This window comes from Saccopteryx bilineata, chromosome 5 (assembly GCF_036850765.1).
Source record: "Saccopteryx bilineata isolate mSacBil1 chromosome 5, mSacBil1_pri_phased_curated, whole genome shotgun sequence".
In the NCBI taxonomy this organism is placed as follows: domain Eukaryota; kingdom Metazoa; phylum Chordata; class Mammalia; order Chiroptera; family Emballonuridae; genus Saccopteryx; species Saccopteryx bilineata.
The window spans coordinates 83,509,855-83,525,997 of NC_089494.1; the positions used below are offsets into that span (position 1 = coordinate 83,509,855).

The following is a 16,143-nucleotide window of genomic DNA, read 5'->3' on the forward strand; positions in this document are numbered from 1 at the left end:
AGCTCAGTTTTAGGCTGTTATTTGCATTGGTCAAATATCACAATATGTAGACTGTTAGTGTTTACATCTGTGTTAATAACATTTCTCATATAGTATAAAGAACAATAAAGAGAAATGATAAACATAAATATTTTATAATTTATACAAATATGAGGCATAAATAGCTAAAGTATTCATAGAATATGATTTTTCATATCATAACATATAATGACTTCATTTGGTTAAACCACTGCAGTTATAGAAACATGAGCCTCTCTTCTTCTTTCCTTAATCGGTCCACTATACCCAAATATAAAAAGTAGAAGAGAAACAAAGGCACAACAACTCTTTTATTAGAGTGAAGAATAATCAAATGCTGAATGTGATTAAAGGATTTACAGAGAAACAGGTGGGAAGTTTGGTGGTTATTGCACACCAAGAGACGCATCTGAACATATTAATATATTTGAGTAAAAAGATGAAATTTAATGTAAAATAGAAACCATAAGAGTTTATGCTGGCTTAAGCTCTAAGCAAGAAACTTATTCAAATCCTGTGGGATCTATGGAACATAAATAGTTTTCAGAGCTATTAAAGGATAAGAAAAAAAATTCAAGTTTTGCTTAGTATGGGCAAACGCCTTATTTGTCTGCCAAAGAACTAGTTTATCAACAAGCACTGAAATCAAACTCCTGGTATGTTCTTAAAAATTTATATTCCCCAAAAAGGCATAGTCATTTTTTAATCCCTTTTTTAATAATCTTTACAACCTGTTAAAACCCTTAGCTTCCAAGAGGATGCATAGTAGTTGGTACAAGTTGTTACTTATCCTTTTAATTTCACTGTAAAGGATGAGTTAAAATAAGCAAGCTAGTTGAAATCTGATATATATATATACTTTTTGCATTTTTCTGAAGCTGGAAACAGGGAGAGACAGTCAGACAGACTCCCGCATGCGCCCGACCGGGATCCACCCGGCACGCCCACCAGGGGCAACGCTCTGCCCACCAGGGGGCGATGCTCTGCCCATCCTGGGCGTCGCCATGTTGCGACCAGAGCCACTCTAGCGCCTGAGGCAGAGGCCACAGAGCCATCCCCAGCGTCCGGGCCATCTTTGCTCCAATGGAGCCTTGGCTGCGGGAGGGGAAGAGAGAGACAGAGAGGAAGGCGCGCGGAGGGGTGGAGAAGCAAATGGGCGCTTCTCCTGTGTGCCCTGGCCGGGAATCGAACCCGGGTCCTCCGCACGCTAGGCCGATGCTCTACCGCTGAGCCAACCGGCCAGGGCCTGAAATCTGATATTTTATAATATTTTGGATATTGTAAAAAGTGATTCCATATATTAATATAATAATTAATTTATTACCTTGAAAGCTTTCTATATTACCCGGGTTTTTTTGTTTATTTGTTTTGTTTTGTTTGTTTGGGGTTTGTTTCTTTTTTGGTAACAGAGACAGAGAAAGGGACAGATAGGAGGACAGACAGACAGGAAGGCAGAGAGATGAGAAGCATCAATTCTTCATTGCAGCACCTTAGTTGTTCATTAATTGCTCTCTCATATGTGCTTTGACTGCGGGCCTTCAGCAGACCGAGTAACCCCTTGCTCAAACCAGCGACTTTGGGTCCAAGGTGGTGAGCCTTGCTCAAACCAGATGAGCCCGTGCTCAAGCTGGAGATCTCAGGATTTTGAACCTGGGTCCTCTGCAACCCAGTTCAATGCTCTATCCACTGTGCTACTGCCTAGTCAGGCAGCCCTGTTTGGTTCTTATCTCAACATATTTCTAGAAAAATCTTGTGAATTATTCCCTAAAACACTAGAAATTAATATAATATAAACACTATTTTCCTCAAAAGAATATAAATTCAAAGATTCCAAGTGGGATTGTTTTTCTCTCAAATTCAACATATATTAGGATTTAACATGAATTAGTAAGAATGTAGAACACTTGAACATTCCAAAGTTCAACTATTTATATTGAAGTTTTTGTTCTCCTCACGACCTTGACCTTTCCACAGCACTGTTGCCTTAGTATCTCCTATTGTAAAGAAGTGTCTCACAGGATTTGAGAGAATTTACCTGTGCTTCTCTCTTCCAATTTAAAAGTACACTGCTCACAAAAATTAGGGGATGAGAGAATGTGCAGACAGTACTTTCAGCCTTTTGTATAGTGCATTTTCACCAATAAAATAAAAGTTGGTTTTGCACCTCATCTGCATAATTGAACATTTTTTGACTTGTCATTTGCTTTTCCAATGTTCTTGTCTAATAAAAAAAATAAAATGCTTACTTTTTTTAATCACTTTATATTCATTTTGAAATATCCCCTAATTTTTGTGAGCAGTATATATTGGACTGAGAGAAACCTAATAGAGAATATCTGAGTTAAAAGTTAAGAACCACATTATTAGTTGCTACTAAGTAAGAAACATTTCTTTACATTTTATAACATTTTACAGAATAAAATAAGTATTTTTCATTTATTACAATTACGAGAGGAAGCACAAATTGAAGAGAATAAATTGGCAGAAAGTATCAATATTAAAACAAATTCCATATTGTCTGCTTATCTAAAGAGACCACATCATTTGAAAGAACTGTAGATAAGAAGACATAATGGCCAAAAATAATTGGCCATGAAAAGCTAAGTAAATATTTGAGATATTAGCAGCTATTAAAATTTTCATTTGTAAAAAAAAAATTAATGTCATAGGAAAATCCTCAGGATACATCAAGTGTTAAATTGTAGAGAAATGTTATCAGAAAATAAATATAACAATATTAAAAGAAATAGCCTATTAGTGTTCTGCTTCATTATGTTTTAGATATTTATCATAGTTATTATGCAATGCAATATTTAAAATCAAAATTAAGTTTAAAATATCTCCTTTCAAATACATTTCTCAGTTAACGTTTTGTATCACTTCATGAGTTAAGCAAGGGAGTAAGAATAATTTTCCATTTAATAGTTGAGAAGACTAGATAATTTCTCAATTGGAGGAGCTTTAAATAAAACCCAGATTCTCCAAAGCTAGCTTTAAGCTTCTTCAATAATATACTATTTATATGAGTTTTTCAAAAGACACAAGGATTGTCATCTGAGCTGTTACTAATAGTGTTATTTATTTGATCTTCTTTATAAATTCCTAATTCTTTGAAAGAAAAATAAAGGTATGAGATCAGACAAATGTTACTAAAAAGGAATATCAAAGTAAGTGAAATGTGTCAGAAATAAAAAGTCATAACTGCATCTATGTTTGACTTATTACTACAGCAAGAACTACAAGAAATTATAAAACTCTTTTGTTTTACTTTAGGAAGATACTGAACATGATACTCCAAGTAAAAATGAAAGAAGTCATATTAAGAATATTTATAATAAATAAATAAATAAATAAATGCAAAAGAGTCTATAAAAAAATAAATGGTAAAGAAAAGAATTAATGAATAACCTGTAAGTTTTGAATAAAATGTCTATTTTAATAATTAAAAAATTAAGTAGAAACTATTATCTGTATAACTATTGAGGGTTACTTATAGGGCATAATTAAGAGACTAATGCAATAAATAAAATCAAAAGTGGATTCTTTTCCAGAAGCACACACAATTATACCAATTGATATAGTTTAACTCCTGTGTATCCACACTCTGACCACATATGTTGACCTCCTTCCCTTGTCTAGTATACAATATAGCCCATCTCAGACAGCAAGCAACTTACAGCAGTGAATGCCTTATTTATCTCTCTATGGGCAGAATTTACCCCGGTGCACAACTTGTATTTGCATATGGAATCAAATTCATTTCAATAGCCTGAACTAATCAACTCAAAAGTTATATGTATTAGAAAAAAATGCATAAAACAGCTCCTGAATTAATTAAATGACTTGGCAGGGATATTACCTGCACTACCAGATAATTTATGCTACTAATTGCTATTCCATTTGGTTATGTATGTGCATACTCATGCAAGGCTAACTTGTTTAATGCTTTAAAACTCAGCTATTGGCCCTGGCCGGTTGGCTCAGCGGTAGAGCGTCGGCCTGGTGTGCGGGGGACCCGGGTTCGATTCCCGGCCAGGGCGCGCAGAAGAAGTGCCCATTTGCTTCTCCACCCCCCACCCCCTCCTTCCTCTCTGTCTCTCTCTTCCCCTCCTGCAGCCAAGGCTCCGTTGGAGCAAGGATGGCCCGGGCGCTGGGGTGGCTCCTTGGCCTCTGTCCCAGGCGCTGGAGTGGCTCTGGTCGCCGCAGAGCGACGCCCCGGAGGGGCAGAGCATCGCCCCCTGGTGGGCAGAGCGTCGCCCCTGGTGGGCGTGCCGGGTGGATCCCGGTCGGGCACATGCGGGAGTCTGTCTGTCTCTCCCCGTTTCCAGCTTCAGAAGAAAAAAAAAAAAAAAAAGAAAAAAAGAAAACTCAGCTATTTCCCAGGCAGTATCCTATTAGTCAAAGGTCACAAATTAAAGATTATAATCAGATAAATAAAATCAATATGTGGAGTGATTAGTTGCAGTAAGCCTATTTCTAACCTTTGATTGGGAAACAGATACAAATATTTTCTGAAGTATAACAATGATGACAAAGTAGCAACTGATCCTCATGAACACAAAAAAGGAATTGTGGGGATTGCACTAAACATTCGTGCTACTACTATAAGGGTAGCTTCTACTCAACCCCACCTTATGGTGCCAGTTAGGAGCAGTGGACCATAAAAGCAAGACCTTCTGACTTCTCAAGAACAGCTAGAAATCCTGATTTTCATTTTAAACATCTCATTTTTTAAATGATGATAATAATTAAAGTTTAAAACATGAAGTATGCTAAGTAAAATTTGCCTAAAGAGCATATATGACATGCGAAGTCCTGGTCTATGACCTCTGGTTTAACAATTTGATTACTCTACTGTTGCATATATAATTAAGATATTCCTGAAAACTCAAATAATTTGACTACTGAAATATTAAGGGGAGTGTACTGACTAAAGAAAACTAAATACCAGGGATTGTGTGTGCTATTACTCTATACTCGTAACTTCTTCACAAATACCAAGTATTTCACAAACTCCATTTATTATCAAAATTAAATATAAAAGCCTAGAGGTTGACTATAAAATAATAATAATAACAATTATAAAATATACTTTAAATGTGGTATAACTAAGGTTAGGTCACAAGTTTAAAGTTCTCTATGTATACAGACTCATGATTTTATTCTAAGTGATGACTAAACTAGCCAATTATAGTCACTAGGAAGTTCTGTCTTAACTGACATTTTAAATGAAGCATTCCACTAAGAAAACTAAAATTCCAACCTCATTTTAATCACTTTAGCTATTTAGAATTCTGTTAATCAACAAGGAAAAAAAAATGTCTTCAACACCCAGAATGATTAATCTGTTTGTACAAATGTGAGAAAAACCTTCACATCTTCAAGTAATAGATTACAAGTACAAAGAAAGTTCACATGATAGCTACACTGATGAAAATCACCTGCAGGCTGTTACAACATAGCCTGTGAATTAATTAACCTTTTTCCATAAATAACTAGAAACATCAGCAAAGATAAGTTTCTCTTTCTCTTGCTCCAGCTCCCTCAGCAATTTAGAAAGTGAAATACTGTGTAGTTACTAAGGGACACAAATAAAACATAGATTTTTATCAGCTCTCTGTGTTACTACGAGAAAACTACATAAATATAACTAGTTGGCTATTTCATGTTATATTTTCAATAATGAAAGACGAGAGATAAGGTCAGATTTCTATCTAGATCTTCACTTTCACGAATGAGATCAATAAATTACTATGAATGTTGGCTACCCTTTATTATCTACCTTTTCACTCTGTGAGAAAATAAAGTGAGGTTCTAGTCAGAATGGTGGCATAGGTGAATGTGGTACTTGGAACCTCCCATAACCCCATCCAAATTGCAACAATATTTCAGAACAACCATCATTCATAACTGCCTGAGATGTAGCTGAACATAAGTTCTCTAGGTAAGGATACACAGAAGAAGCCACATCAAGACTGGTAGGAGAGGCGGAGACAGAGAAGGGGCTGGTCCCACAACCACATGTGGTGGTTAAAAATTAGGGGAGGTATCTCAACTACACTGGTATTCCCTATGGAGCGAGGTATCTCAGCCCCTTTCAGAACTCTCAGCCCAAGGTTCCTGTGCCTGGACAAACAGTCGCTATAACTGCTGGCTATAAAAGCCAGCAGGGATTGTGGCTGAGGGACATGGAGGGTTCTGGAATCCCAGGCAGTTCCTCTTCAAGGGCCCATGTACAGCTTACTGAGATTCAGACTTACAAGTTCTAAGCTCCAGCCCCGGGATAGAAGCTTGAAAGGTGCCAGGGACATACAGGGAGAAACTTAACAGACTGACTTCAGGGCAAAGGCTAGAGGGGCAGCTTTCTCCCAGACAGATGTGCTACCAGAGGACACTATTCCTCTGTTGAGTCCTTCCTCACAGATCCAGTGGGTGGGCACCGTATCTGAAAAACCATCAACCTAACACTGATAGCCAGACCCTGTTGATTCCCTGAAACTCCACCCGACCTCACTTGTGACCCAACCAAACCTTTTTGCAGTAGCTTTTCCATACAAAAGACTTGACTTGGCTCATACTCTGGACTTTCCTAAAATCTCTGAAATAAGCAGCATCTGGTCTCAGTGTGCCCTGTACTCTAATAGCCCTAGGCTCAGCATTAGCAGGAGCTGACTCTGGTTCACATCTTAGTTTCCCCTGAGCCTCAGCAAGTCCAGCACAAGTAGCAGGTAGCAGTAATCAGAAGATCACTCTATAGCTCCTGCAAGGTGACCCCCAACAGGGCACAGGTGGTGGCTGACCCTGCACCTCCAAGGAGGCACCAGAGCTAGTGCATCTGGTGGAAAGCTTCAGATCATGCTGGATTACAAGCCTACTACCTCCATGAGCAACACACTTAGGAGGTAGACTCACTGGGCACCAAAGCCCTACTGGAGCAAGCCCTGCTCTGTAGGGTCAGCTCCTAAACAGCAGCTCCTCTGATGCAGTTGGAGGCTGTACTCTAAGCCAATTGAACTGAGGGTTAATTTCTCCAGGTGATGTGCCAACAGCAATCAAGACTCAATGACACAAGGGAGTGCACACAGTCCACATACAGGGCACACATGGAGAGCCCTGCTTGGGTGACTGGGAAGGCTCCACCCTTGGGTCCTACAGGATACCTACTACTAAAGGTCACTTTACAAAGACTGAAAGATGGACTGTCTCTGCTTTTTTTTTTTTTTTTTGTATTTTTCTGAAGTTGGAAACGGGAAAGCAGTCAGACAGACTCCTGCATGTGCCCGACTGAGATCCACCCGGCATGACCACCAGGGGGTGACACTCTGCCCATCTGGGGTGCTGCTCTGTTGCAACCAGAGCCATTCTAGCGCCTGAGGTAGAGGCCATCCTCAGCACTCGGGCCAACTTTGCTCCAATGGAGCCTTGGCTGCAGGAGGGGAAGAGAGAGACAGAGAGGAAGGAGAGGGGGAAGGGTGGAGAAGCAGATGGGTGCTTCTCCTGTGTGCCCTGGCTGGGAATCGAACCTGGGACTCCTGCACGCCAGGCCGATGCTCTACCACTGAGTCAACCGGCCAGGGCTCTCTTCTTATTATATAGAAACAAACACAAGGAAACAGCCAAAATAAGGAGACAAAGAAATTGGTCCCAAATAAAAGAACAGAAAAAATCTCCAAAAAATGAATTAAATGAAACAGAGGCAAGCCAACTACTACATACTTCAAAATAATGGTTATAAGGAGTCTCAAGGAACTTAGTGAGAACATCAACAGTTTAAAAAAGGTCATGGACACCATAAAAAATAACCAAACAGAAATGAAAAATACACTAACTGAAACAAAACAAAATATAGGGAATCAACAGTAGAATGGATGAATCTGAAAAGTAAATCAGCAATTTGGAATATAAGGAAGAAGAAAACACCCAATCAGAAATTCAGAAATAAAAGCAAAGAAAAAGAATGAGAATAGTATAAGAAGTCTCTGGGAAAACTTCAAGCATAAAAACATTCACATCATGGGAATGCCAGAAGAAAAAGAGAGAGAAGAAGAAAGTGCAAATCTATTTGAAAAAAAATGACAAAAGACTTCCCTAACCTGGTAAAGGAAATAGACATACAAGTCCAGAGAGTACAGAGATTTCTAAACAAGACAAACCCAAAGAGGCACAAACCAGGACACATCATAATTAAAATGCCAAAGGTTAAAGACAGAGAAAGAAACTTAAAAGCAGAAAGAGAAAAGCAGTGAGTTACCTACAAGGAGCTCCCTTAAGACTGTCAGCTAATTTCTGAATAGAAACTTTGCAGGCCAGAGCAAATAACAAGAAATATTCAGCCTGACAAGGCGGGGGCTCAGTGGATAGAGCATCGAACAGGGATGCAGTGGACCCAGGGTCGAGACCCTGAGGTCGTCAGCTTGAGCACGGGTTCATCTGGCTTGAACAAAGCACTCACCAGCTTGGACGCAAGGTTGCTGTCTCGAGCAAGGGGTTACTTGGTCAAGGCACATATGAGAAAGCAATCAATGAACAACTAAGGTGTCACAACAAAAAACTGATGATTGATGCTTCTCATCTCTCTCCGTTCCTGTCTGTCTGTCCCTATCTATCCCTCTCTCTGACTCTCTCTCTGTTCTTGTTAAAAAAAAAAATATTCAAAGTGATGAAAAGCAAGTACCTACAACCAAGATTACTCTACCCAGAAAAGTTATCATTGAGAATCAAAGGATAGGTAACGAGCTTTACTAACAAGAAAAAGTTATAAGAGAGTGACATCAGAGGAATGGTAGCGCAAGAGATCCCCTTGCTTTCTCCTTTTAAAGATCCCCTTGCTTTCTCCTTTTGAAGTTTTAACAATTTGAATAACTAGAATTCTACAAAGAATTCCCTGATCAATGCATAAACACACCAGAGAGATGCATGCATTGCAATGTGTAAAGATGGGCAAGTGGGAGCAAACCAGAAGGGAGACTAGCTCAAAGCACCATGGTTGCAGCCCTGCACCCAGAAGCTCACGGCAGGTCTCAGCCAGAGAGGGTAGCCACAAGTTGTGGCTGGCACTTCCTTCAGCTAAGAGGAGTGAAGAGATTCATTGAACATTCCATGGGGGTGAGCAGTATGAGCTGTGCTGAGTCCAGTGCCCTTGGCAGGGACCAAGCACAGAAGTGTTGCCACAGTTTTCTGGCAACCTACATTTCAGACAGAGAAACAAAGCCATGGAACTTTCTCTTAGCCTCCCCTTCTCATTTGTGTCAGGTTGCAGAGCACATTATCTGCAAACCCTAGAACTGGTACTACAGAAGAACTTTTCCTTTGAATGAAGGGAACATTCTATGAGTAATCCCAGGATTGGGTAGAGGTACAGGAGGAGTACCACAAAGGTCCACTGGTTGACAGAGTTGAAATGAAGGAAAGAAGGAACAAAAAAGCTATACAAAGAATTAGGACAAAAAAAGACCTGGTTGTTTGAAAAGGTTAATAAAATTGACAAATCCTTGGCTAGACTCACTAAAGAAAAAGAAACAGAAACAAAAATTGGAATGAAAGAGTTACCATAGACATCACAGAAATACAAAGAATCATACTATAATACTATGAAAGACTATATGCCATTAGATTAAAAAACCTAGAAGAAACAGGTAAGTTACTATTTGTTAGGCAAAATACTAACAAATCAAATATGACAATACATTAAAAAATAATACATTACAATCAAGTGGTATTAATTCTAGGAACACAGAGATGGCTCAGCATATGCAACTTTATCCATGTCATACACTGCATTAACAAAATAAAATATAAAAATCCTACAATTTTATCATTAGATACAGAAAAAGATACAACATCTATTTATGATTAAAACACTCAATAAAATGGGTATAGAAGAAAAATTCAACATAATAAAAACCATATATGAAAAATCTTCAGCTAATATCATACTCAATGATGAAAGGCATTTCCTCTAAAATCAGAAACAAGACAAGGATGGCCACTCTCACCATTCTTAATCAAAACAGTCTGGAGGTCCTAACCAGAGAAGCTGGGCAAGAGAAAGAAATAAAAGGTATCCAAATTGGGAATGAACAAAAAGTGTCAATTTTTTCAAAAGACACAAGTTTGTATATAAAAATTCTAAAGACTTCACCAAATAACTATTAGAAATAATAAATAAATACAATACAGTTTCAGGATGCAAAATTAATATACAAAAATCCACTGCATATTTATATGCTAATGATACTTCAGAAAAAGAAATTTTAAAGAAAATTTCTTTTTCACTTGCAATAAAAAATTAAAAATACCTAGGAATAAGTTTAACAAAGAATGTAAAGGACCTATCTACTGAAAGCTGCAAAGCATTATTAAAAAAAATTTAAAAGACACAATAAAATAAAAAGATATTCCATGTTCATAGATTGGAAGAATCACCATTGTTAAAATGACATCTTACCTAACGTATTACACAGATTTAATGAAATTCTCCTCAATATCTCAATATTATTTTTAAAGGAATATAACAAAAAAGTCATCAGATTTGCATGGGTCCACAAAAGACCGTGAACAGCAAAAGGAATCCTGAGAAAACAGAATAAAGCCAGAAATATCACATTATCGGACTTTATTTTCTTCTTTTTTTTTTTTTTTTTTTTACAGAGACAGAGAGAGAGAGTCAGAGAGAGGGATAGATAGGGACAGACAGACAGAAACGGAGAGAGATGAGAAGCATCAATCATCAGTTTTTGTTGCGACACCTTAGTTGTTCATTGATTGCTTTCTCATATGTGCCTTGACCGTGGGACTTCAGCAGATCAAGTGACCTCTTGCTCAAGACAGCAACCTTGGGTTCAAGCTGGTGAGCTTTGCTCAAACCAGATAAGCTCACGCTCAAGCTGACAACCTCGGGGTCTCGAACCTGGGTCCTCCGCATCCCAATGCTCTATCCACTGCGCCACTGCCTGGTCAGACACACTATCTGACTTTAAATTAAACTATATAGCAATGATAATCAAAGCAGCATGGTATTAGCAGTAAAAAGACACACAGACCAATGGAATAGAGTCGAGAGCCCAGAAATAAAACCACATGCATATGAGAAAATGATTTTTGTTACAGGAGCCAAAAACAAACAATGAAGAAAACCCCTTTAATAAGTGGTGCTGGGAAAATTTGACAAGTTATATGAAAAAGAATAAAACTAGATTAAAGTTTGTCCTCATGTATAGAAAGAATTAAAATGGATCTAAGTTCAAAACATAAGATTTGAAAAAAAATTACACAGAAGAAAATATAGGTACTGAACTTATAAACCTTGATCTTTTTTTTGTTGTTGTTTTTTAATTCAGTGAGAGGAGGGGAGGCAGAGAGACAAAATCCCACATGCATCCTGACTGGGATCTATCCAGCAAACCCACTAGTGGGTGATGCTTTGCCCATCTGAGGTGTTGCTCCGTTGCTCAGCAACCAAGCCCTTACTGGCACCTGAGGCAGAGGCCATTGAGCTATCCTTAACACCTGAGGTCAACCAAGCCATGGCTACAGGAGGGAAAGAGATAGAGATAGAGAGAGATAGAGAGAGAGAGGGAGAGAGGGGGGGAGGCACAGGGGGAGGAGTGGAGAAGCAGATGGCCATTTCTCCTGTGTGTCCTGTCCAGGAATTGGACCCGGGACATCTACACACTGAGCCAATGGTCTACCACTAAGTAACTGGTCAGGGTCACAAAACTTGACCTTAAAAAACATTTTATAAACTTGACCCTAAATGCAAGGGAAGTAAAGGCAGAAATAAATGAATGGGACTATATAAAAATAAAATGTTTCTGCATAGCAAAAAAACCAACAGCAATTTAAAAAGGTAACAAATCAAATACAAGATTGATTCTATTTGCAAACAAAAGCTCCAACAAGGGGTTAATATCCAAAATAAGTAAAGAACTCATATTACTCAACACCAAACAAACAATCCAATTAAAGAAAATGGTCAGAGGACCTAAACAGACACTACTCTCAAGAAGACATACAAATGGCCAACAGATATCTAAAAAGATCCTCAACTTCACTAGCTATTACAGAACTGCAAATCAAACTACAATGAGATACTAACTCACATGTTAGAATGTCTATTACCAACAAGATGGGTAAAAACAAATGTTGGAGAGGCTGTAGAAAAAAAAGAAACTTTCACTCACTGTTGGTGAGAATATAAACTGGTACAGCCTCTAGAGATAATAGTATGGTAGTTCCTCAAAAAATTATGAATAGAGTTACCACACGACCCAGCAATTAATCTTCAGGGATGCTATCTGAGAAACTAAAAAACATTTAGTTGCAAAAATGTATGTACCTTTATGATCACTGTAGCATTATTTAGGATGGCCCAGATGTGGAGACAACCCAAGTGTCATTTAATAGAGGACTGAATAAAGAAGATATGGTATATGTATACTATCAAATGCTACTCTGCTGTAAAAAAAAGATCAAATCCTGCCATTTGCAACATGGATGGACCTTGAGAATATTATGCTAAGCAAAATAAGTCATTCAGAAAAAGCTAAGAACCATGTGATTTCACTCATATGTAGGATATAAAACTGAAACTCACAGACACAATAACTGTATGGTAGTTACCAGAGGAATGGAAGTATAGGTATAGTAAAGGGCTAAGGGGGGCAATATATGATGATGGAAAATGGTTAGACTTTGAGTGGTGGGTACAGGATACAATATATAGCTCATGTAACCTAGCAATGTATACTTGAAACCTATGTAATCTTATTAACCAATATCACCCCAATAAATTAAATAAAATAAAATAAATTTTAAAAAAGAAAGAAAATGCTAAAGGTGTTAATCACCACCAAACCAGTATTACAATAAATGTTAAGGGCCTTCTTTAAAAAGAAGAAGAAAAAATATTTAAAAAGTATGAATAATAAATGGCCATAAAAAGGAACAAAATGTTACCATTTGGGACAGCATGGATGGACCTAAGGGTATCATGCTATGTGAAATAAGTCAGTCAGAGAAAGACAAATACCATATTTCACTTATATGTGAAGTCTAAAGAACAAAATAAAGAAACAAGACAGAAAGAGACTCGTAGATACAGAAACCACTGATGGTTGGCAGAGGGGAGGAGGGTTGGGGGATGGGTGAGAAATGTAAGAGGATTAAGTACAGATTGGTAGTTACAGAACAGTCTCAGGGATGTAAAGTACAGGATAGAAAATATAGATGATAATATTGTAATAACTATGTGTGGTGCCAGTTGGGTACTGGAAATATCAGGAGGAACACTTTGTAAAGTATGATTGTTTAATCAATAGGCTGTACATCTGAAGCTAATACAAAATAATAATAAATATAAACTTTAATTTAAAAATATTTAAAAAATTAAAATAAAATACATAAATATTAAAGTTAAGAAAATAAGAACTAAAAAAAGTTAAATGAAGCATTATTTTTGCCAATGTTTTTAAGAAATGAGTACAAAACTCTTTAAGACTTCTTTTTCAAATGAAAAAAATGTGTTATCTATATTTTAGTGTATTATTCTAATATTTTGATTGTTTTCACTTAGTATCTGAAATTGAAAAATCAGATAATGTGAGAAAATAGGATTTTTAATAAACTGTAACATGAGATACTGTATTTCCTGAAATTGGTAAAAGCAAGGATTAATAAAACTTGGTAAATGTGAAGATTACAGCAAAATTTCAAGACTGCTCAATTTCACTTTAAATACTGACATAGTAATTTCACACCTTTATGCAATAGTTTGTAGCCACATTTTATTTTTCTCTTTGATGAAGCAATACCCCCTGTGGATGGTTAGCAGTCCCAATATTGAATTGTTCAATAACAATTAAAGCTGTTTACTCCATTAGCATGGGCTTAGGGTTAGTTTTAATTAATTCATTATAAATTAACCTTGCCAATGAATACATCATTCCCTCATTAATTTAGGAAACATTCTTGTTCAGATAAGGGGCTATATATATTGTTTTAGAATGTTAGGGTATTTCTCTATTATTCCAACTAAATGATTACTTGCCAAATCAATCTTTTTAAAGAGCTGAACTAGTGAACTTCTCCCAAAGTATTATTCAGGAAATCAAATTTTAGTTTCAGGTAAGAAGGACACAATAATACGTTAAAGTAAGAAGGTAATAATTTTATGTTAATAAAGTGGAAAATGCTTACCTAGACAACTAAAGATGCATAAAATATTTCTCATTTTATGTTAAGGCCACCATATTTTGTGAACAAATATTTCAAATTAAGTAGCAATTTTCAATAATTTGGAATAAACACTAAATCCTTCATAATTGTTAATATATTAAAATTTTTCAAATGGATCTTTTTTTTGTATTTGTCAGGAAAACAGCTCATTAAGATTGGTAAATTTAGAATATTTACCAGAACATATTTGGTTATTTTAATTTTGAGTGTACCTCTACTATAAAGCATATATTTAGATAAAATATATATAGCCACCTGAATTGGGCAGGATAGCACATTTCTGTCACATAGAAAACTTACAATAAATATATTTTAAATATAAGAATGCACAAATTTTCAAAAGAAATTTGGCACTACTGCCAATACTTAAATTTGCCTGTCCTACTTTAAACTACATATAATACAGCCATTGATTCCTTGTTGACCATATTAAAGGTGATAACACATACGTGTATATGAATTTTGAAGACTTAAAAATGAGAACACAAATTTATAATACTTTTTAATTATTACAGGAATACACATGCTATCTTTGAGAGATAGGGTCTACGTACCTGACAGGTAATGTTCTGTCTCCTTTCCTCCTATCCATTTCTCTCTGGGGAACAGGATACCAACGAAAATTCAGTTTCCAGTTAAAACCCCCGTAAGTCATGTCTGAACCAGCCATATATTCAAAGGTATCATCACTAATCACATCAATGATGGGACATACAACAGTTTTCCTGAAGAAAAAGTAAAACCGGTTTATATATAAATGATAATTTAATGTTACATATCAATATAGCTATTATGTTGAAATTTAATTATTTTATGACAGTATTATGCTTCTATTGTTATTTTATCCTTTTTAATCTATGGAATTATTTCCTTTTACTACATCTTCCTTACAGCCAATTTTATGCTACCATGTATAATCTAATGAAATAAAGTAACTGATCTTCCAGCTGATTTTCAAATGCATTCTAAGTACTAACTCAGCAGGATGAACATGTCTGCTTTTCAAAAAACCTCCACCTACAGCATGATTAGTAGAGCTACTTTGGTATTAAGCATCCTTTTAGCTATTTCTGTTATAGAAAAGCAATAGCATACAGGGAGTAAAGAGGAATGGATGATTGTAAATTATATCTGGTAGTTTGAATCTCAGAGGGGTTATTTTAAAGAGAGAGTTCTCAGAAAAGCTTTACGGAGAAAATGCGTATTATGAAAAACAAGCAAAATCAACAAACAGAAATAACAATAAAAATAGTGATCACCAGTATAATTTAATCTTTTATATGAAAGGTATTAGGGTCATGACAATTTCTAAGTGAATTGTCCTAGACATAACAGTTTATAGTAAAAATCTACATATTTTAAGATAGAGAAAGATAATTTCAGTTTCTGGTGTTTATCACCTGACTCATCTCATCTATTCTTAAAGTAAGAGACAGAGTCAGGAGGTTTGAGGTTCTTTTTTATTTTTATTTTTTTGTGACAGAGACAAAGAGAGTCAGAGAGGGACAGACAGACAAGAAGGGAGAGAGACGAGAAATATCAATTCTTCCTTGCAGCTCCTTAGTTGTTCATTGATTGCTTTCTCATACATGCCTTGACCAGGTGGCTCCAGCAAACTGAGTGACTCCATGCTTGCTTGAGCCAGCAACCTTGGGCTCAAGCTGGTGAGCCTTGCTCAAACCAGATGAGCCCATGCTCAAGCTGGCGACCTCGGGGTCTCGACCCTGGGTCCTCTGCATCCCTGTCTGACGCTCTATCCACTGCACCACCGCCTGGTCAGGTGAGATTTGAGGTTTTTGATAGTGGCTTTATAAGGGTAGGAAATGAATTACCATGGGAAATCATTTGGTACTTGTGTTATCCATGCTGTGCCTTCTCAAGTTGTCTCTT

The 16,143-nt window shown here is 36.8% G+C and overlaps 1 protein-coding gene across 4 annotated transcripts in view; it reads right to left on the bottom strand.

The window, feature by feature from the left end:
• The window catches only part of GALNT13 (polypeptide N-acetylgalactosaminyltransferase 13), a 573,465-nt gene that overhangs the window by 225,205 nt on the left and 332,117 nt on the right, over nt 1-16,143 (bottom strand). For all 4 annotated transcript variants that reach the window (XM_066279813.1, XM_066279812.1, XM_066279811.1 and 1 more), the window contains exon 7: nt 14,808-14,978. In XM_066279813.1, the coding sequence (XP_066135910.1) occupies nt 14,808-14,978 (171 nt within the window). The remainder of the gene's footprint in view (nt 1-14,807; nt 14,979-16,143) is intronic.